We start from the raw sequence: 22,296 nt of genomic DNA on the forward strand, positions 1-22,296 counted from the left end.
TCCCTATAATCCCAGCACTTTGGGGAGGATGAGTCAGGTGGATTGCTTGAGGTCAGGAGTTCGAGACCAGCCTGGCCAACATGGCAAAACCCCATCTCTACTAAAAATACAAAAATTAACTGGGCATGGTGGTTCATGCCTATAACCCCAGCTACTTGGGAGTGAGGCAGGAGAATTGACAAGAATGAAACTCCATCTCAAAAAAGAAAAAAGCAGATGACTTTTGTACATTGGTGTGGTGTTAATATTTATGTGGAGCTCTTTGTCCATGAACAAAGTCACTACTTCATGGTGCTTATATTCTGATACAAACCATAAATTTTCTAAAGGTGAAACCAGTGATTATTGCAGGCTCTCACATTTGGGAGCACTTTCTGTGGAAGGTAATAACATGTCTACCTAAGCATTTGGGAGTTTCTGTGTCTCTTTAGCAACTTTTATTCTCTTTCAGGTAGCCAGGGGTAGTGGCTTACACCTGTAATCCCAGCACTTTGGGAGGCTAAGGCAGGAAGATCACTTGAGCTTAGGAGTTCGTGACCAGCCTGGGCAACATAGGGAGACCCCGTTTCTATAAAAAATTAAAAAATTAGTTGAGTGCAGTGGCACACACCTATAGCCCCAGCTAAGGCAGGAGCATCACTTGAGCCCAGGTGTTCAAGGCTACAGTGAGCTATGATCATGCCACTGTTAATAAACATGGGGTCTTGCTGTGTTGTCCAGGCTGGTCTCAAACTTCTGGCCTCAAGTGGTCCTTTTGCTTTGGCCTCCCAAAGTGATAGGATTATAGGAGTAAGCCAGAATGCCCAGCCAATAACTTTTATTCTGAAAATTTAGAAAACTGAGGACCCGAATAAATCATGTTTTAAAGTTCTATGTAGTGGGTAGTATTAATATTCTCATTTTATGAATGAGACAGCTGAGTAACTTGACCCAGGTTACCCAGTCAGTAAGAAGGGAGTCTGGTATTGGATTGCGGGCTCTTAACTGTGTGTGTGTGTGTGTGTGTGTGTGTGTGTGTGTGTTTTCATCTTGCATTTGGGATTTCCTTGAAGTTTTAGGATTCTATGCAGCCAGATTTCATGATAATAGAGGAGGTCTGGGTCCTGTGACTCCTGTTCTGTGAGAATTTCTTCTCTTTTTCCTTTGCATTTAATTATGTGTTTAATTCGTGTAAATGGAATGTGTTTAATCTAATTTTACTGAATTATGTGTTTCTCTTGGTCCCGCTAGACTTTCTGTAAATTGCTTGAAGCAAGAAACTGACAGATAGATCCATTTGACAAACAAGTAAAAGAGTATGGTTTATTGCAAATTTTAAGACTATTAGATCAGTTTACTAGAAATGGAGGCTTTCCCCTCCTTTGTGGGACTGCATAATAGTTTCATTTAGCTGTTTATAAATGTTTAATTGTATTCTGAACAATTGGAAGGCTGAACAATAGGTCATAATGTATTGGAATAATAAAACTCTGGGGGGCAACACTATTTAAAACCTAACATATTCAATATATGGGTGCCTTGAGGACAAAGTCTTGAAGCCACAATAGATTCTATTCTTATATGGGCAGTAAAGTGATGTTTCTGCTTGATAATTACATCTCAGGAAACTTGTGATTATTTCAGGTACAATGCTTGTATTCTCTCAGAATCCTCAAGGAGATTCTGGTCAGTTTCTCAGAGAAGTGCTCTGTATTCTTCAGTTCTCAATTTCTAATCATTTGTAACCTGAATGCTGTCCAGAACCCTCACCATTTCTTCCATCTAAACCTTTTCAGCGCTCCAAATATTTCCTTACAGTTCTAAAGCTACTTCTGAAATTCAACTTCTTCCATGAATTTTTCAGTTAATTAACAGAGAAATGATCTGGCCTCATATTTATTTCTCCTTAGCATTCAGGAATGAAGCTTAAGGAACATCCAATATACTTTTCCACTTTAGTTTGAATGGACTGATTTGTCCTGTACATGAAAACAAATGTCTCAGTGTTATGCTTTGTATTATGAGCAGTGAGCTTGTTTAGCACAGTACATATCACCTGTCCCATTGGCCACTGGGCCTTGTTTATTTTAAGAAAGTCCATCACGTGTGGATGCATATGAAAGCAAATGTTTATATTTGTATTGGGCTGCTTGGGCTGCCACTACAAAGTTCCATAGGCTGGGAGGCCGGAACAACGGAAATTTATCTCATCACCATTCTGGAGGGTGGAAGTCAGACTGAGGTGTCAGCAGGGTAGGTTTCTTCTGAGGCTTCTCTCCTTGGTTTATAGATGATCGTCTTTTTCATGTCATCACTTATCTTTCTTCTGTGTGTTTCTGTGTCTTAATCTCTTTTCTTCTTTCTTTTTTTTTTTTTTTTTTTTTTTTTTTTTTTTTTTTTTTTTTTTTTTTTTTTTTTTTTTTTTTTTTTTTTTGAGATGGACTCTTGCTCTTCTCACCCAGGCTGGAGTGCAATGGTGCAATCTCGACTCACCGCAACCTCCGCCTCCCAGTTTCAAGTGATTCTCTTGCCTCAGTCTCCCAAGTAGCTGGGATTACAGGCATGCACCACCACACCTGGCTAATTTTTGTATTTTTAGTAGAGACGGAGTTTCTCCATGTTGGTCAGGCTGGTCTCCAGCACCTGACCTCAGGTGGTCCACCTGCCTTGGCCTCGCAAAGTGCCAGGATTACAGGCATTGAGCCACCATGCCCAACCAGTCTCCTCTTCCAGTAAGGACACTAATCATATGGATTGAGCCCACCTTAACGATGTCATTTAAACTTAATTCCTTCTTTAAAGATTCTCTCTTTAGAAAAAAAAAAAAAGATTCTCTCTCCAAATGCATTCCAGGGTACTGAGGGTTAGGACTGTAACATAGATTTTGTGGGGGCACAGCCATAACAGGCTTTAAATATGTAACATAGTTGTCCCAAACTTTTGTGACAAATTAAAATGAAAAATTATTTTAAAACCTTAAAAGTAGGCCAGGGAAGACAGCGTCCTGAGAGAGAGAAGATCATGATCTGGCTTAGAACTGGCTAAGTGATTCTGGGTAAACTTCACAGTAATTTCTCTTTTGTCTGTACTTTCCCAATTTTTTTTTTTTTGTACTCAGTGACATCTGAAATACCTTCTAAGTTCCTGTAAGATTCTTTAATTCTATTTTAATAACTGTCTTGTAGTTAGACCTTACTGCTGATTTAAGAAGTTGTTGGAGAAGAATTTTTATAATCCTGGGTTATAATCTCATGTTTGCGAGAAAACACAGAAGAGCGAGGCTTGTGTCCAACAGACCCTAACTTGAATTTGACCTCTGTTCTTCCGCATCAGTTCTTCTCTTGGCATCTGACCAGCTACGTGACTGTGGACAGGTTATGTATCCTCCATGAGCCTTAATTCTTTCATCCGCAAAATGGGAACAAAATAGGGGGTTATCCTTCAGTCTTGTCCCTTGTCACGGTTGCCTGCTACAGATATGTGCCCCTGCAGATGACTGACTCTGGGTGTCCTGGTGCTTAGGTTGCATTAGCTCAGGTAGGGTCAGTCTCAACACCTGCTGACTTGCCTGACCGCCTCTGCCTGCCTGACTCACATGCCATGAAGGCCACCTGTAGCTCAAGGTTGTCAGAGTGGAGCTGGGTTTATATCAATATCCCCAACCTTGCTTCCTGTATAAATGGAGCCCCTGGGCTAGACAGATGTCATTTTAGGGAGGATGAGTTTGGTTCCAAATGGTTGTCATAATTTTTGTTTATTACTTCCTCTTCCTATGTTTAAGACTCCCAAATGGATATCAGAAAACTAGCCTTCTTCCTATATCTTATTAGGAGGCAAATGGTGAATATTTGTAGGGCAGAGGTGTAGTTTAGCCTCACACATCAGATTTTAATATCCATAGACTTTAGAGTTACAAAAAGTAAGTGCTGGGCCTTTTCTAGCCCAGAGAAATACCCACATGACACAGGTTTTGTGAGGGTTAAATGAAATAAATGTGTGTGTGTGTGTGTGTGTGTGTGTGTGTGTGTGCGCGCGCGCGTGCATGTGTTTGGGGGGGAGGGGCAGCGGCATGCTTTATACATACTTTTCCAGTTAAATTGAGTGTTCATTCTTTGTGTTGGGATTGAGTTTATGTAACTCTGGTCTTTTAAAACGCCAAGGTTACTTTTATTATTACGCTTGAATAGATCAATTGATTCAGGGTAAAATGTTATTCCAGTAAAACTATTAAAACAAGTTCTCTGTACAGGAATAGGAAGTCTCAAGTTCTATCTGGCTTACTTATTTTAGTCATTCTATACAAGCATTAAAATACAACACTTTTGGCCATAGTATTTGACCCGGAAAAATTCCTATAAGTGAACCGATTTAACATGCCTTTCTATGTGGTACCACTGCTGGTACCTTCTCCTTTAGAGATTCCGTATTTTCAGGACTTTTTCAGTTGCAAGGGACAGAGATTCAACAAAAAACAAGCTTAATCTAAAAAGGGAAATGTATTTAAATTTAAGTGAAATATTCTGGGGCTAGAAGTATCTTTTAAAGCAAGGTTAGCTCCAGGGGCATATAGGGTATTATTGGGACATTTTCTTTCTCTCTTCCTGAATGGATTTATTCTCAGGAAACTGATGAGATAAATGACTGCCAGCATTGCCAAGGTTTATCTTTTGACTTCTGATTGGAAAGGAAGAAAGAGCTTCTCAGTTCTTGTGTCCACGTATCAAATATCAAGGAAGATTTTAATTGGTTCTGCTTGAGTCACACGTCCATCCCTAAACCTATGATTGGCTGGTGTATACAGCACTGCAGGAAACCTGGCCATTTGCCAACCACTGTGGCAAAGCGTCTTGACTGGCAAACTCCCTGGGATTACATAGGGTGGGAGAGATGACGTCCCAAAAGAAGGATGTAGCAAACAACAGCATGTCTGGTCCAGATAATTAGCATTTTAAATTAGCAGGGGTTTGGTGTTTATTCCTTTAGTTAACAGGGAATGAGAATGTAACTATCATAAAATCATGCTGGGTCCTTTGAGAATGTTAAGCTGCACTGGAAAACCTGATTTGCAATGTCATGCAAAGGTGCCCATTGGGTGGTATATGCCTCACATAGATAATCAGATAGTGGCAGCATAACTGGTAATTGCTGAGATGGATGTGACATGTGGGCAGTGTGGAGGGTAAAGGAACAAAATGACAATAATGGGACTTCTGGTTGTTTTTGGCAGGATTGGATGACTGCCTGCAGCAATATGTCCACAAGTTTGAACGGGAGAAGATTAATGGTGAGCAGCTGCTGCAGATTTCCCATCAGGATCTGGAGGAGCTGGGAGTCACGCGGATTGGACACCAGGAGCTTGTGCTGGAGGCTGTGGACCTTCTCTGTGCACTGGTTAGTTCGGGAAAAGGTGATCTGTACCCTGATGACCTTCTTTAGAGCCTTGTTCTTTGTGATTTAGCATATTACTGTTTTCTTAATGATCTACTGAGATAAAACATGAGCTGAGGGCCAGGTGCAGTGGCTCATGCTTGTAATCCCAGCACTTTGGGAGGCCGAGGCAAGTAGATCACGAGGTCAAGAGATTGAGGCCAACATGGTGAGACCATGTCTCTACGAAAAATACAAAAATTAGTTGATGTGGTGGCTCTTGCCTATAATCCCAACTACTCGGGAGGCTGAGGCAGGAGAATCACTTGAACCTGGGAGGCAGAGACTGCAGTGAGCTGAGGTTGTGCTACTGTACTCCAGCCTGGCAACAGAGAGAGACTCTGTCTCAAAAAAAAAAAACAAAAAACACAACACACACACACACACACACACACACACACACACACACACACACAAAAACCATGAGCTGAAGATACTATAATATAAGAAGGGGAAAAAATAAGTTATTTTCTACATTAAGAGTTGGCAAACTATGGCCTGCGAGTTAAATCTGGCCCACCGTCTATTTTTGTAAATAAAGTTTTATTGGAACACAGCAATGTCCTTTCACTTATGTGTTTGTGGCTGCTTTCTTGCTACAGTGAAATAATCGAGTAGTTTTAATGGGACCACATGGTTCCCCTATAGGGTAAAATATTTATTAACTTGTCCTTTATGGGAAGGGTTTGTCTTTTTCAGAAAATCTCTGTATTAGTCTAATTTTCTTATCTTTTATAAGGAACAAACAATGGAAATAGTCCTGAATGAAAATGTCATCTTCTGGCCAGGCACAATGGCTCATGCCTACAATCCCAGCACTCCGGGAGACTGAGGCGGGTGGATTGCTTGAGTCCAGGAGTTTGAGACCAGCCTGGGCAGCATAGTGAAACCCTGTGTCTACTAGAAATAAAAAAAAATTAGCCTGGTGTGGCAGCATGCACCTGTAGTCCCAGATATTCAGGAGGCTGAGGTCAGAGAATCACCTGAGCCTGGGAGGTAGAGGTTGCAGTGAGTGGAGATCACACCACTGCACTCCAGCCCAGAGTGAGACCCTGTCTCAAAAAAGAAAAGAAAATATTATCTTCTAAACTGAAGTGAGAAATAGGTTCTGATTTTCATGTCTGGTTTTGTTACTATGAAAAACGGTTGAGTTTCACAGATATTGGTAAATTTAAATAACTGACATTAGCACTTGACATGACCTATGAAATGGTAGCTAGATAGGAAAAAATGTGGCCTTCATTACATTTTGTATAGGATGGGTTTTGGCTTTAACATGAATGAGTAAAATCCTGCTGGGTCCTGACACTGGAATCACACCTGTGGCTGCATGGGTAGCTTCTTTAGGTGTGGGCCAGAAACACCTCACGTGTAAGGACATTTTGTTTATAAATTGGTTAGTGTGGGTGTGATTCAAGTCTGCCTGTCCTGGTGCCAGGCTAAAGATGCAGTTTACTTAATTGTTAGGATTTGGACAAACTCGATGGCATTCAGGCTGGGTTAGTAACTCCCTGAGCCTGAGCCAGGGGTATATACAATTACATCACTGAGAATGGTGGGAAAGAATGCGCAGCCAATGATTTTGCCATCACTGGTCTGCGTACTGTTGATTATATAACACTTGCTGCATTGTGTGTATTCTTCTTCTTAAAATGGACAGAGCCTTGTCTTCTGCACTGAGATGTGCCGCTCTTGTTTAGGAAAGTAATGGGGAAATTATTTGTGGTTGACAAATGAGCTGCCGCCTGGGAGACGCTCCGGCCAAGTGGTCTGAGCACTGGTCTGGGAAGCAGGAATTTGTATTCTAATCCTGGCTCTGCTACACGCTACTTCTTCTGTGACCTCCGGGGAAATGGTGGTGTCTGTTTTTCCCATCTGTACAGTAACGCTCACCTTAGATGTGGCTGTGTACTATTGTGTAAGTGTTTTTCTCTGCCCAGAAGTCTAAGCATCCTGTTTATTACTGAAACTGTATTTTTTTTTTTGTACAGATATGTTTGGGTTTACTTTTATTATGCTTTCTGGGAACATGGCTTTTCTGTCTTTTCTGCTTGATGTTTTGCAAACTGTCTCTTTCATTTTGCAGTAATACTTTGAGGACAGGTTAATTTACTTGGAAATCTAAAGAAAGAGAGTCAGGATGGAAGGGTCAGCTAGAGACACATCGTGTGCCTCAAGTGGGATGATCAACATACCAGCTGCCTCTGAGCATTCTCTTTGCTTTTTCCTCTTCTCTACCTCTTAGAGCATTAGACTAAAATGAACAAAGCTGGACAAATGCCAGAACCTAAAGCTGTGTTTTATCTCCTACAATTTCCTTCTAATTTCCTTTGCAGACCAAGTTTTGACCTCAGAGTCATTCTGGACCTGCTCTGTGTCAGTGACTGTATTGGATGGGGGGAGAGGGGTCACTCAGGGGTTCACAAATGAGTGTGGATTATTTTAGTGAGTTTTACTAAAATATCTTTAGTGGATATAATCTACTTTTAAAGTATTCTTATTGTAATTCATATACTAATTACACTTATCTTTTTAATCCATTTGTAGCATATACATCTTTGGATATATAAATTGGTGATACTTTGAGCAGACCATCTCCAAGGCAATTAGTGTGTAAATGTAGTTGGCCTTGGTGTTATAAAAGGTTTCTATGTAAACTGAGTTTAGTGGAAGTTGATTTTATGACAGATAGGAAATGAATAGAATTAAAAGTTAGGAAGGGGGAGGGGAGAAACAAAACCACTGGACATGTCAATGCAAAGAGAGGGATGGATAGATGGACAGGAACCTAAAATAGGAAACAGCTATGAATGAAGATTCCAAAACTGGTGAGCAGTGGTTCACAAATTAGCTGATTGTGGTTAGGGAGCAATGAGAGAAATCGCCTTTTGTGAACACTGACCTTGGCTGGCAGTAGTGGCTTAGGAGAGTGATTTGTATTATAAGATGAGACCAGGACCACTTTCAAAGATTGAATTAGAATCTGTGCCCAATTTTTCTTCCTCTCTCTAGGTACAGGGTACCTGAGACAGATGATAGAGCTGCTCTTTTGAGTAGGATAGCTGTTAGCCAACGTGACTGTTTAAATGAAAATCAACTAAAATAAAATAAAATTCAGTTCCTCGGTTGTACTAGCAGCACTTCAAGTGCTCAGAAGCTCCATGTGGCTCGTGGCTACCATGTTGAACAGCACAGATGCAGAACATTTTCATCTTTGCAGAGAGTTTTGTCGGACAGCACTGGTTGAGAGGGTGTGATTGAGAATCACCAGTGAGAATAACAAGTAAGTGTGACTGTAACCTGTGTTCTTTGCCAAGTGAGTGAGGCCTTAGTTTACTGGACACCAAGGCATGGACAGCTGTGTTTTGAAGGCTGAAGGAGCTTGAGAAGTGAACAGGGTTGGAAATGATACATATGTTTGTTAAGTGATGCCACCTAGACTTGTGGTTAAATGAAGTACCTATGATGAATCTACAGGCATAGAGTGCTTGTGCACCCTGGTATACCCCTGCGATTATTCATTGTTTATTATTTATCCGTGGCAAATCCTTTAAAAGTGTTATCTTTTTTATGAGAAGAAATATAGGAACAGGAATTTTTGCTGGAAAATTGTATTTAACTTGATCTTGCTTATGAGCTTATTTAAAATGCCTTAGGAAAACTGTGAACCATATTTCTTAGATTGCCTCCTAATTGACCCAAGCCAATAAAAATGGCTTTGATTTTGTGTCTCTGGCACCCCTTAATCACACATGTTAGATCATGAACAAAGCCAGCAGGAATGGAGAAGATGGCAGAGAAGTTGTGTAAAGTTTGCCGTTAGCTAAATGTGTATAATTTTAAGACTCTTTTTGCTTTCCTTTTCTTCCATTTAGTGTATAGTTTCTCTAGACAGATCAGGAAAGGTTCCCTGATGGCAAACCCTAGGATGTGAGATCTCAGTGGAAGGGTTTTAGTATGTGAATAGATTTTCAGAGACTCACTTTGTTACTTAATTTGTATCTTTTTGATGTCTTATCTTAAAGCAGTTTCTGAAGGAGACAGGTTTTAGGGAAAAGACTGGGGAAAATAATTAATCTGGTCTGAGAAATTATTTATTTTCGGTCTTTCTTTGTGGGGCACTTAAGTCAATAATCCTTTCCTGATTATGCTTCTACAGTAGAGGTTCTTTTGAGCTAATATAAGCAGTTCCTTGTTCTCTCTTTAATGTGGAATGGGGTTGAAGGGAAGGAACTTTCCTTTCTTCCTTTCCTCCTTCCTACTTTTAAAATCCGATTCTAGCTATATTTATGCCTCTTTCTAGGTCCATTATTTGTTTTAGGGGAAAAACAAAAGAGCAAATTGAGTGGAAAAATGAAGAGAACCAGTTATAAGAAGCCAGTCTACCCCTTTATTTCAGTATTAAAAGTGGTACATTTTTAGAAGATTGAGGTTTCACATTTCTTGCAACAATAAAATGTACTTAATCCTCTTTGAGTTCAAAAAGTAAATGTTATGTATATGGTAATAAAAGTTCCAAGTAATTTATGGTGACATTGATTACTGAAAGCTTACTTTCCTGCTTTTAGTTCAGAACTCTTCATGTAAGTTGGCAGGCTAACTGACTAAATGAGGGGACATTTCCCTTTAATCATAGTCACAGGTCCTTCAAAACAAGCTCTGTCTTGTGGCCTCTTTATCCATTCAATTGTGAGTCTTTGTGTCTCTGAATTTAAAAAGCCATGATGTCAATCCATGTTTTTTTAGTCTCTCTATGAAGGAAAATATTATATTTTAGTCTCTAGAAAATAACATAAAAAATGAATATAACATTTAGATAGAAAATTACTGCCAACATAGAATATTCATTTATATTTTGAAATTCAGTTTTTTTCAAAAGCTTGTAAAAGACAATTTTCAGCTAATTTGTGTTCCTTTCAAAATGTCTAATTTTTAAAATATTTTTTATTTTACTGGGAGGAAGCATACATTTAAACTTCAAGTAAAATCTATTTAAAGTTAGAATTGTTTTGTTAAAGTCAAAGCCTTTTGTTGTTGTTTTTAACTTACGATTTTTCATCTTGCCAAAAAAAAAGTTCCTTACATAATTCTGAGTATATTTATGCTTTATGTATCGTGATTTTGAAATGTGACTTGTCCCTCCCTGGCCCACATGGCCAAAGCCAGCTGAAAGAAGTTTCTCCACTTCAGAAGGGATGGATAGAGTTTTGAGAAGTTGAATAGCTTGTCAGCTTGTGCATGATCCAGGATCACTGGACAGTTTTCCTTATCCTTGTCTAATGTCCATCTTGTCATCCCTCTTATCATGTGGCCCTTTTTTGGGAAGGGGGTAAGGAAGGGGATATACACAGCAGAGTAATCAAAGCTTGTGCGCTAGATGCAGATTGCCTTGGTCAGAATCCCAGCACGACTGCTGATTAGCTTTGTAACTTCGGAGAATTGATTTACTGTTTTCATGCCTCAGTTTTCTTACCGGTAAATTAGAGATAACAACATTTCTATCTTCAAGGGCTGTTTTCCCTGAGATAATCCATGTCGAACACTGAGTCCAGTCCCTGGCATAAAGCGTTCAATAATGTTAAGTATTCTATTAGTCTCAGTTTTTAAATGGTACCAGATTCTTGCCTTAGGATGCTGTTGAGATGGTATAATATATTTCAAGAAGTATCTTTATTTTTTTTAAAAAATGATAAAACAACTTAGGACATACAGAGGCAATTGAATACAGAAAGTTATACCCCCACCTGTAATATTGCAGATTTACATGTTGTTTCCTAGGATTGGTTCTTTTCTCTGAAAGGGAGTCTAGGACAATATTATCTCATGAAATTGATTTTTTGAAGCACCCATGTGAGCTGAACATTGTTCAAAAAGAACACAGGTTAGAAGCACAAGAGTGAGAAATTAATTTTATTGATTGATTGAGACAGGGTCTCTCTCTGTCACCCAGGCTGGAGTGTGTGGCAGTCATAGCTCACTGCAGCCTTGACCTCCTGGGCTCAAGCGATCCTCCTACCTCAGCCTCTTGAGTAGCTGGGACTACTGACAGGAGCCACATCTTCAAGCTCAGGAGATCACACTCAGTGAATTGGTGTTTAGTTAGCGCTGCTGTGTTTTTTGAGAGTGTCTCACCTGGTGGAAATCCATGCGTTCCATATGATTGTCTGCTGTGCTGGAAATGCTGTAGTGGCCCATACTCGCAGAGCTCTGCTTCCGCAGCCTTCACATCCCAGTGGAGGACGGAGGCTGCAGACACGGTGGTTGAGAAGGGGCAGAAGTGGGTGATGGGCTAGAGAGTCAACTGAAGGGGTGATTCCGCCTCCAGGGGGCACAGGGTGAGGGTGGGAGACATTTTTGGTTGTCACACCAGGGGAGGAGGTGCTACTGCCATCTGATGGGTGGAGGGCAGGGATGCTGATAAGCATCCTATAAAACACGGGGATCCATATCCCACAAGTGTTATCTGACCCCAAATGTCGGCAGGGCTGAGGTTGAGAGACCTTGTTCTAGATTAAGTAAGTGGTCAGGGAAGGCTTGCAGGGGAGGGGACATTTGGCCAGCCCCCTGAGTGATAAGAATGAGCCATCTACGTCAAAATTTGTAGGAGGGGCATTTTGGGAAGAAGGACTATCCAGAACAAAGTCCCTGAAGCCCGGTGGCTATGGAAGGAGCAGAGAGAAGACTGGCACGTCTGGGATGAGTGAAGTGGGCTGTGGATAAATCACACAGGGTTTTGTGGTTGTTGTAAGAGTTTTTCAAGTGACTAACTGGGCTTTTGAGTCATCAGAGAGTTTGGATATTGTTAATTGTTTTGAATTTTTCCCTTTGATTTTATTTTCCACAGAATTATGGCCTTGAAACTGATAATATGAAGAACTTGGTTCTGAAACTGAGAGCATCTTCTCACAATTTACACAATTATATAAGTAGCCGGCGGAAAAGTCCTGTTTATGATGGAAACACCTCCCGCAAGCCCCCCAATGAGTTCCTGACATCGGTAGTGGAGCTCATTGGTGCTGCCAAGGCCCTGCTAGCGTGGCTGGACCGGTAAGCTGGAGACGCACCTTTTACTGCCCTGTAAGAGTAGAGTCCAAGCTGCCTGGAAGCTGTAGTTGTCTTAGGAAAAGGAACCACCATCCTTCTTAGGCCATTTTGACCAGCTCTTAAGTAGTCCTCGATCAGTGGGAGATTTTAGGATTCCTTTACCAGTTACTTAAAAGGTTAATGACAGGAACAAATTAGCCTCAGCTTACAGAAGAGTGAAACGTTACTAGAGGTTGTGTTTTACTGAGATTAAACATTGATGGTTGAGGATTTTGTTGGTATGAAAGTCGTTAGTTGACTTCAGAAGGGATGCTGAATGTCATTTTTGATGTATTTTTTTAATCTAGTCTTTCTTTCTATTCAGATTCCTATTTTATGTGGATTACTTGAGAGAAAACCTTGTATTAAAAAGTAATTTAATACAAAATGTAGCTGGGCATGGTACTGCATGCCTGTAATCCTGGCTGCTCGGGAGGCTGAGGCAGGAGAATTGCTTGAACCTAGGAGGTGAAGGTTGCAATGAGCCGAGATCACACCACTGCACTCCAGTCTAGGCAACAGAGGGAGACTCCATCTCAAAAAAAGAAAAAAAAAAAAAAAGTAATTTAAAGTAGCCCATGAGGTAGCTGTGCTTACCAATATACAGTGGGATCCCAATAGATTCTCCCTACCCCTTTTAAAGAGGATTGTTGTTACCTTCTAGGGCTCCGTTTACAGGGATCACTGATTTCTCAGTCACGAAGAACAAAATCATTCAGCTTTGCTTAGACCTGACCACCACAGTCCAGAAGGTCAGTAGTATGTCATTTTCACTTTCTAATTTTTTTTCCTTTTCCTTTTCTTGAAAGAATTTTCATACAGGTATGAAGTACTACTCTCCTCTCACCACCTCAGTTTTTCTCCCATTGGATTCTAATTTAAAAGGGTTTAAATTAGATCCATTGTAAAGAGGGTTTCTGTGAAAACTGACAAGTGGCTTTTGAATTAAAGATTACCTTTTTGTGTGTTTTAAAATAGTCAAACCGATAGTACTGTACTTCTCCTAAAATGTTAGAGCACTTAAATTTTTTTCACGAAAATCCTGTAGTAACTCAGTTGCATGATAATCTTTGTTCTGAGTACTTTACTGTATCTGCTTAATTTTCTTTTCATTTTGGCCACTTCTTGTTGGATTTGCCAGTCAGAATGGGCTAGGTTGTGCTGCAGTAACAAACAACCCCCAAACCTCAAACCTCAGCAGTTTATTCCTTATTTATTTATATCCAAATGGGTCAGGGGCAGGGGGCAAACAGCTCTGACTTTCCTCTCAATAGCACATAGGTTGACAGAATCACCAGCATCTCATGTTGCTCGTCCCCAAGGTAGAGAGGTAAAAATCATGAAGGTCCTCACACAGGCTGATGTTCTGGATGGGAAGTGACACATACCAGTTTCACTCATGCCTCATTGCCCAGACCTAGGTATCTTAGTAAAGGCTCAGGAAGTTTTATATTAGCCAGTCTATAACTGATTGAGCTTCTGTGATCTTAACTTTTAAAAAAATTTCTTCTTGGACCATTGGCTCTTAGGACTACCTTCTGTCCTGTTGGCATGCAGCAGACGATTGTAAAATATTTTTGAATTGAGTCTATGAAATGTAAGGAAGAGCTTGTTTTTTGCCCACATCCCACGTGGTTCTAAAACTCTGTGATTTCACATTTGTTTCTAATGCTGATTGGGCAAAACATAAAGGACATCCTCCCTTCTGTCCCGACCATGCCATAACAGAGATGCAATACTCAAAAACCGTGTGTTTGCCAGTGATTTCCGGATTGTGAATTGCGAACTTTGTCTCTGCACGTGGCAGTTGTTTGCTCTAGTCCTGAGCAGCCCTTGCTCAGGCACATGGATTTTTGAGGTTGTGATCTTGGAAAGGTGATCAGAGCAACTAAAGTAGCTTCTGAGTTTTTGCTCTTTTTTTATGATACATGAAGTAATTTTGACAAGGAAGAGTCTGCTACCAGTTGTGATGCATTAGTTACACAGCACTTTGGGAGGCCGAGGCGGGTGGATCATGGGGTCAAGTCACCAAAACCATCCTGGCCAACATGGTGAAACCCGGTCTCTACTAAAAATACAAAAATTATCAGGGCATGGTGGTGCATGCCTATTGTCCCACCTACTTGGAAGGCTGAGACAGAAGAATCACTTGAACCTGGGAGGCGGAGCTTGCAGTGAGCTAAGATCACACCACTGCACTCCAGTCTGGTGACAGAGTAAGACTCTGTCTCAAGAAAAACAAAAACAAATAAAAATACCTACTCCAAAAGATTGTTATGAGGATTGAATGAGATATAACATACAAAAAGCACAGTGCCTGCTTGAGAAGGAGTAGATTGTGGTGGGAAATCACAAAAATCTTGTACTTGTTTTCTGGAATCAAATTTGATAGTTTAAGGAAAAGAACTGGACAAATATGTTGCCTTTATCCTCTGATATTTTTTATTTTAAATTTGAACAGTTTTGAAGGAGTAAGACTGATACATAAATATATATCAGGATATCATTTTCTGAGCTTAGATTGAAAAATATGTTTATTGACAAGTGCTCTTGACAGGCACTTGTTCTTCGGTAGTAATTGAAGAACATAGCTGGGCGCGGTGGCTCACGTCTGTAATCCCAGCACTTTGGGAGGCCGGGGCGTGTAGATCACCTGAGGTCAGGAGTTCAAGACCAACCTGGCCAACATGGTGAAACCCCATCTCTACTAAAAATGCAAACATTAGCTGGGCTTGGTGGTAGGTGCCTGTAATCCCAGCTACTTAGGAGGCTGAGGCAGGAGAATCACTTGAACCTGGAGGCGGAGATTGCAGTGAGCCAAGATTGTGCCATTGCACTCCAGCCTGGGTGACAGAGTGAAACTCCATCTCAGCAGCAGCAACAACAACAACAACAAAACGAATATAGGTGCTTTGGCAAATGGTGATGTTTGCACGCATGGGCACTCAGATAGATGCACAGTAGAAATAACAAACTTGATGAACGAGTTCAGTGTTGCTTACCCCAGGTGCGTTGCAATGGTAGCAACGAGATTGAACATGCCGGGGACTTCACATTCTCTCGTGGCTGGTCGGCAGAAGATCTATTGACTCTTTAAGAAGACATCTGTCTTTGCCATTTATTCCTTTTAACTGGGGAGTTGGAGGAATAAAAATTGTACCTCTTTCCAGTGACAAAGAACACATTCTGCTTGAGTCTTTATTCTTGGTGTTGCTGTCTGTGAAGACAGACATTTGCTTGTCCCTTCTCTCTTCCACATCTTGCTGTTCCCACTTCTTCTTGTGGTGACATCCTTCCATCCATCTCTGCGTCCTTCCTTCCAATAATAATTTATGAGTCTTCTAATTTGAAGGATAAGTATTGCTGCTGCTTTTCTCCTGGAAGGAAACCACACATTTCTTTTAAGAAATTTCTTTGGCTGGGCACCATGGCTTATGCCTGTAATCCCAGCACTTTGGAAGGCTAAGGTGGGCGAATCACTTGAGGTCAGGAGTTCAAGACCAGCCTGACCAACATGGAGAAACCTCATCTCTACTAAAAATACAAAATTAGCTGTGCATTGTGGCACATGCCTGTAACCGCAGCTACTGGGGAGGCTGAGGCAGGAGAATCACTTGAATTTGGGAGGCGGAGGTTGCGGTGAGTTGAGATCATGCCATTGCACTCCAGCCGGGCAATAAGAGCGAAATTCTGTCTCAAAAAAAGAAAGACATTTCTTCATTTCTTAACATTTCTTCAGCTGTAGTCCTACACCAAGTACACGGATAGATCTTCCGGTTCAGTGTTGAGGCTGTAATTTGAGATGAAGGACACCGAGATGGGAAGGGATTGAGATCTGTATTTTCAATCTAGTCTCCTCCTGTTGTGATGCCATGAAAACTGAAATAGGGATGGCAAGAGAGACACAATGGCCCTGAGAGGTGCTGAGCTTCAGTCTGGAAAGAAATAAGAAAATGAGGCCAGGTGTGGTGGTGCAGGTGCACATCTGCATGCCCAGCTAGTAGAGGCTGTGATGGGAGGATCTTTTGAGCCCAGGAGTTTGAGACCGGCCTGAGTAACATAACAAGATGCTATCTTAACAACAACCACCACCACAACAAAAAGAATCAGGAAAATGAGCAATATTTGTCCCTGAGAAAACTGAATGGAAAGAAAGCAAGCCAGCTGGGCTCAATGGCCGTTAATCTCAGCACTTTGGGAGGCCAAGTCAGGAGGATTGCTTGAGACCTGCCTGGGCAATATAGTGAGACATCTATATTAAAAAATAAAATTAAGAAGTTAGCCAGGCATGGTGGTATGTGCCTGTAGCTACTCAGGAGGCTGAGGTGGGAGGATTGCTTGAGCCTGGGAAGTGGAGGCTGCAATGAGCCATGTTCACGCCACTGCACTCCAGCCTGGGTGACAGAGTGAGACCCTATGTCACATACATGAAAAGAAAGCCAGCCGTGGAAGCAGAAGAGGAAAAGGCTGCTGCCGGGTGCTGACTGTGCCTTAGGTCTGCATCCACGTTTGACTCGTGCCATCACACTGAGTTCTCAGCAGTTTTCAGAGGTAGGCTTTGCTAGCACCCCATTACAGAAAGAAGGGAACTAAGGCTCAGAGAAGTTAAACCTACTGCACCAGGCTGCTCAGCTCCCGAGAAGGCAGACTAGAAGGAGAGGCCGGGGGTGCTAAGAGCCACCCAGAGTGGGCCTCTGCTGCCAGGTGACCCAGGGCTGTGAGGAAGCTCAGCTGACTGTCCAGCCTGTGAGGGGGTGACTTGGTTTCAGCATTCATTTTTCCATTCTGTTGCCTTCATGCCAAAAAACAATATGAAGTCATGCCTGCAGCTGCTTCCTCTCGGCAGGAACGGGTGTGGGAACCACGTTCGTAGTGGCGGGAGGTGAAAGGGAGGCCTTTCACACACTGACTGGAACAATTCAGGAGGCGGGCGAGCTCCTCGTGCTGCTGGCTCAGTCACCACCACAGTCACCACCACAGGGAACCCATTTTCGTGGTGGCCTCTTGGATCCCTCAAGGAATCAGGTTGTGGGAACCATGCAGTCACAGCTGTATCTTGATCTTGGGCTCTGGTGTATTGAGAATTCCTCTCTGCCTCTAAGTGATGGTCTCCCTGAAGTGACAGTGCTTGTATTAATTTAGAGATTTGTGGGCAAGGCATGGTGACCACACCTATAATCTAGCATTTTGGGAGGCCGAGGCGGGTGGATCACGAAGTCAAGAGATCGAGACCGTCCTGGTCAACATGGTGAAACCCCGTCTCTACCAAAAATACAAAAATTAGCTGGGCATGGTGGTGCATGCCTGTAGTCCCAGCTACTCGGGAGGCTGAGGCAGGAGAATTGCTTGAACCCAAGAGGCGGAGGTTGCGGTGAGCCGAGATCGCGCCATTGCACTCCAGCCTGGGTAACAAGAGCGAAACTCCGTCTCAAAAAAAAAAAAAAAAAAAAAAAAAAAAAATCCACACCAAAAAAAAAGTAAAAAAAAAAAAAAAAAAAAAATTGGTAGCCATCTTCCTACCTCAGAAGTAGTAAAAAAAAAAAAGATCTAAAAATGACTTTGATCAAAGTGAAAAATCTTCGCCTGATAATTCCAACAGTTAACATTTTTTATATACATAAAAGAATTAGCATTATTTTAAGATTGTCCTAGCTTGGGATTATGATTAATAGTGCTGATTAAACTCTATAGAACCTAGTTGTACTGATTTTTTTTCTGCATGCGTTCTGCAGTATAGGTTGAAATCCTTTGCTACAGATGAGTTCTAGAAGGTTGACTGTAAAAGTTTCACATTGGCAGTTTCACTTTGGCAGCTTTTAGACAGGACAATGGTGATTCCTATAATCAGCTAACCCAGTTCATACAGTGTTGCGAGCCTTTTGTTCTTAAGCTGAATAAATAATGCTTTGCATTCCAGCGCTTTATTTAATGTCATCAATAGCATACCTCAAGACCACTTTTTTGGCAGTGTGTCAATGAACGTTTTGTTGAATCCTTTTCATCTATCAAGGACTGAAATATCTGATTTAATCTCAGTGGTGCTTAAAATAAACTTTCGTGGCTGAGTTTACGCAAGCCCTTATTTGAAAGCTATTCTTCTAGGCAGGCCCAGAGCTAAAGACTGCCAGCTTGTCGGCTCACTGCTGTCTGTTCCTGGGGGCACACTGGGAGCCATTGCCAGTTTTCTTGACTTAGACTTCTTACTTACTACTCTCAGTGATTTTTGTAAATTTTCAAATTAAGTAATTGGCCAAATGGGTTCCTTGGATGAGAACTCCTTGGACCAAGGGAGACCAGGACCTTGGGAAGGGACAAATGCCAGCTCTGTCCCCACTCTGCCCTCTCTTTCCCATCCCACTCCTGTAAGACTATGGAGGCTGAGGGGTGTGTCAGGGACTGTCTTGGGCTGCAGAAAATATCTAGAAAGCTAAGGCAACCGTTCTGAATGTTTTTAACTCCTATGCTGAGTGTTCATTTTCTCCATCCCCTTCTTTAGGATTGCTTTGTAGCGGAAATGGAGGATAAAGTTTTAACTGTGGTAAGTATGTGTTCTAAAAGTTACTGTAAAATTCCTTTTCCAAAGGCAAAGGGAATCACATTAAGTAAATGCACTGTGCCTAATGACTTCAGGAGATACTTTAACATACTGGCTTTTGGGATTTGAGTTTTTAAAATTTAGGTAGAAGGGGAAGGATAAAAGTTATTTAACAAGACCAACTACTGTGAAAATTCTTGTGGTTAAATTATCTACATTGAAGCTCTGTTTTATTATTCTTTTTCTGAACATTTTAGCAGGATACCGGTGTATGTACCTTGCTAGCTAGCCTGCTAATCAGGATTGAACTGACGTGCAAATTTCACTTTAGGACCATTTTGATGTAAGAAAAAAAAATCTTGGCAAAAACCTTATGATGGAGGAGGGATGTGTTGTAACTGTTGAAGGAGCATTTTGTAACTATTCATCATCACTTCCTCCTTTTGACATAAGCCAGCCTGTGCTCTTTTGATAAGGCCTTCCTCCTACTGATGTTGAGGAATTTAGCAATGAAACTGCTATAAATATATTTTCCATAAATAAGGAGGCTAAGCAACTTGGAGGAATGTAAAAAGTATCACTTCTTGGATTCTCCCCCTTGGAAAGAAAAATCAGTCTTTGGAATTTCCTGATTTCTTTGGTTGTTTAATTTTGAAAGGTTAGATGGATCTGATTGGGGAAATACCGCACGTAACCACTGTGACTTCTACGAGGAGACCACATAACAGGGATCTTCACATTGTCTCTTTAGTTTTACCTTGTTAGTGTTTGGCATTCAAGGAATGTGAGTGATCACTAAAGAGATGATAGACCTAAATGTAAAATGCAAAACTATAAACTATCTAAAAGATAACATAGGAGAAAAATTTAGGGGACCTTCAGTTTTGCAATGAGTTTTCAGATAGAATGCCAAAAGCATAATTCATGAAAGAAAAATTGGTAATGTAGACTTCATTAAAATTAAACACTGCTATGTGAAACGCACTATTAAGAGAATGAAAAGACAAGCCACGGACTTGTAGAGAAAATATTTTCAAAATACCTATCAGATAAAGGGCTTGTACCCAAAATATACAAAGAAGTCTTAAAGCAATAATAAGAAAACAAACAACCCAATTAAAAAGGGGGCAAAAGATCAGAGCAGGTACTTCACCAGAGAATACATACAAATGGCAAATAAGCCTATGAAAAGATGTTCAGTGTCATTTGTAATTAGAGAATTGCAAATTAAAACAACAATGAGATACTGCTATATACCTATTATAAAGGCTAAAATGTAAAACACTGACACCACCAAATGCTGGTGAGGATGTGGAGCAACAGGAATGCTCATTAATTGCTGGTAGAAATGCAAAATGGTGCAACCAGTTTGGAAGACACCTTGGAAATTTCTTACAAAACTAAACATATTCTTACCCTATGATCCAACAGTTGTGATCCTAGATATTTACCCAAAGGAGCTGGAAATTTACATCAGAAAAAATCTGCACAGGATGTTTATAGCAGCTTAACTCAAATTTGCCAAACTAATTGGAAGCAACCGAAATGCCTCTCAGTAGGTGAATGGGTGAACTAACTGTTGTATTTCTATAAAATAGAATGTTATTCAGCAATAATAAAAAAAAAAGAAATAAGCTATCAAGTCATGAAAAAATATGGAGGAAACTTACATGATATTAATTGAAATAAGGTATCTGTGAAGGCTACATGCAGTATAATTCCAACTATTTGACATTCTAGAAAATTAAAACCACAGAGACAATGAAAAGATCTATGTTTTCCAGGGGCTTATGGTGAGAGATGGGATGGTGAATAGTTAAGTTGTGCACAGGGGATATTTAGGACATTGAAACTATTCTGTATGATACTGTAATGATGGATACATGACATGAGGCATTTGTCAAAACCCATAGAATGTACACCACAAAAAGTGAACCCTAACATAAATTACAGAGTTTATAGTTAATAATAATGTCTCAATATTAGTTCATCATTTTAACAAATGCAGCACACTAGTACAAGATGTTAATAATAGAAGAAGCTGGGAAGGGTGGGTGGTGGTGGAGGGAGTATATGGAAACTCAATGGACCTTTTGCTCAATTTTAATTTTATAAACCTCAGCTTTAAAAAGTAAAGTCTTGGCAGGGCGCTGTGGTTCATACCTGTAATCCCAGCACTCTGGGAGGCTGAGGTGGGTGGATCATGAGGTCAGGAGTTCGAGACCAGCCTAGCCAGCATGGTGAAACCCCATCCCTACAAAAAAAAAAAAAAAAATTAGCCAGTGTGGTGGCGGGTGCCTGTAATCCCAGCTACTTGGGAGGCTGAGGCAGGAGAATTGTTTGAACCCGGGAGGCAGAGGTTGCAGTGAGCTGAGATGGTACCACTGCATTCCAGCTGGGGGACACAGTGAGACTCCATCTCAAAAAAAAAAAAGTCTATTAAAAAAAATGGCTTAGGCCCAAAACAATTTTTTTTAAAAAACCTTGTCAATATTTGGTGTTCAGAGACTGTGAACAGTCATTGAAAAGTCAGGTAGCTGGCCAGGGAGAGATGATTCCACTTCACTGCTGAAAGAGGATTTCTGCCTGGCGTGTGCTCTTCAGTGATCATAAAGGAGTTAATATAAAAGCTGTCCTTTCTAAACAAAGCTGGAATAGTGGCACTATTCCCACGGATGGCAAACATGGAGTCTAAATGCCATGCATTCATTGAGCAGAATTGCCAAAATGATTGCCAACCAGAACTAAAGATTATAGATGAAATGCATTTCTCTAAAAATCAGCTTGAGATAAACTTGGTTAATGATTGAACTTTCCTATTTGCTTCTCCAATTCTAGGTCAAGGTTTTAAATGGCATCTGTGACAAAACAATCCGATCTACCACAGATCCTGTGATGAGCCAGTGTGCGTGCCTGGAAGAAGTTCACTTACCAAACATTAAACCTGGGGAAGGCTTGGTAAGTTCTGTTAACACTTGTTTTATTTTCAGGTAATGTATATCATCGTTTACTTAAAAAAAAAATTTTCTGATTGCTGTCACTATCATTCTGAAAAGTAGAATTCAGTTAGACCATCTTCCATTACAAAGTTAAGAATGTGCTATCTTGAATCCTGTTGATGTGTTTTCTATCTTCAAAGTATTAAAATGAATTAAGTTCCCAGCACTTTGGGAGGCCGAGGCGGGTGGATCACGAGGTCAAGAGATCGAGACCATCCTGGTCAACATGGTGAAACCCCATCTCTACTAAAAATACAAAAAATTAGCTGGGCA

At 40.9% G+C, this 22,296-nt stretch overlaps 1 protein-coding gene across 2 annotated transcripts in view; it reads left to right on the forward strand.

Annotated features, from left to right (window-relative positions):
- CNKSR3 (CNKSR family member 3) overlaps positions 1 to 22,296 on the forward strand; it is a 108,423-nt gene that overhangs the window by 60,057 nt on the left and 26,070 nt on the right. For both annotated transcript variants that reach the window (XM_017538869.2, XM_037742067.1), the window contains 5 exons: positions 5,207 to 5,370; positions 12,251 to 12,453; positions 13,154 to 13,241; positions 18,986 to 19,027; positions 21,863 to 21,982. In XM_017538869.2, coding sequence (XP_017394358.1) covers positions 5,207 to 5,370; positions 12,251 to 12,453; positions 13,154 to 13,241; positions 18,986 to 19,027; positions 21,863 to 21,982 — 617 coding nt within the window. The remainder of the gene's footprint in view (positions 1 to 5,206; positions 5,371 to 12,250; positions 12,454 to 13,153; positions 13,242 to 18,985; positions 19,028 to 21,862; positions 21,983 to 22,296) is intronic.

This window comes from Cebus imitator, unplaced genomic scaffold (genome assembly GCF_001604975.1).
Source record: "Cebus imitator isolate Cc_AM_T3 unplaced genomic scaffold, Cebus_imitator-1.0 Scaffold6, whole genome shotgun sequence".
In the NCBI taxonomy this organism is placed as follows: domain Eukaryota; kingdom Metazoa; phylum Chordata; class Mammalia; order Primates; family Cebidae; genus Cebus; species Cebus imitator.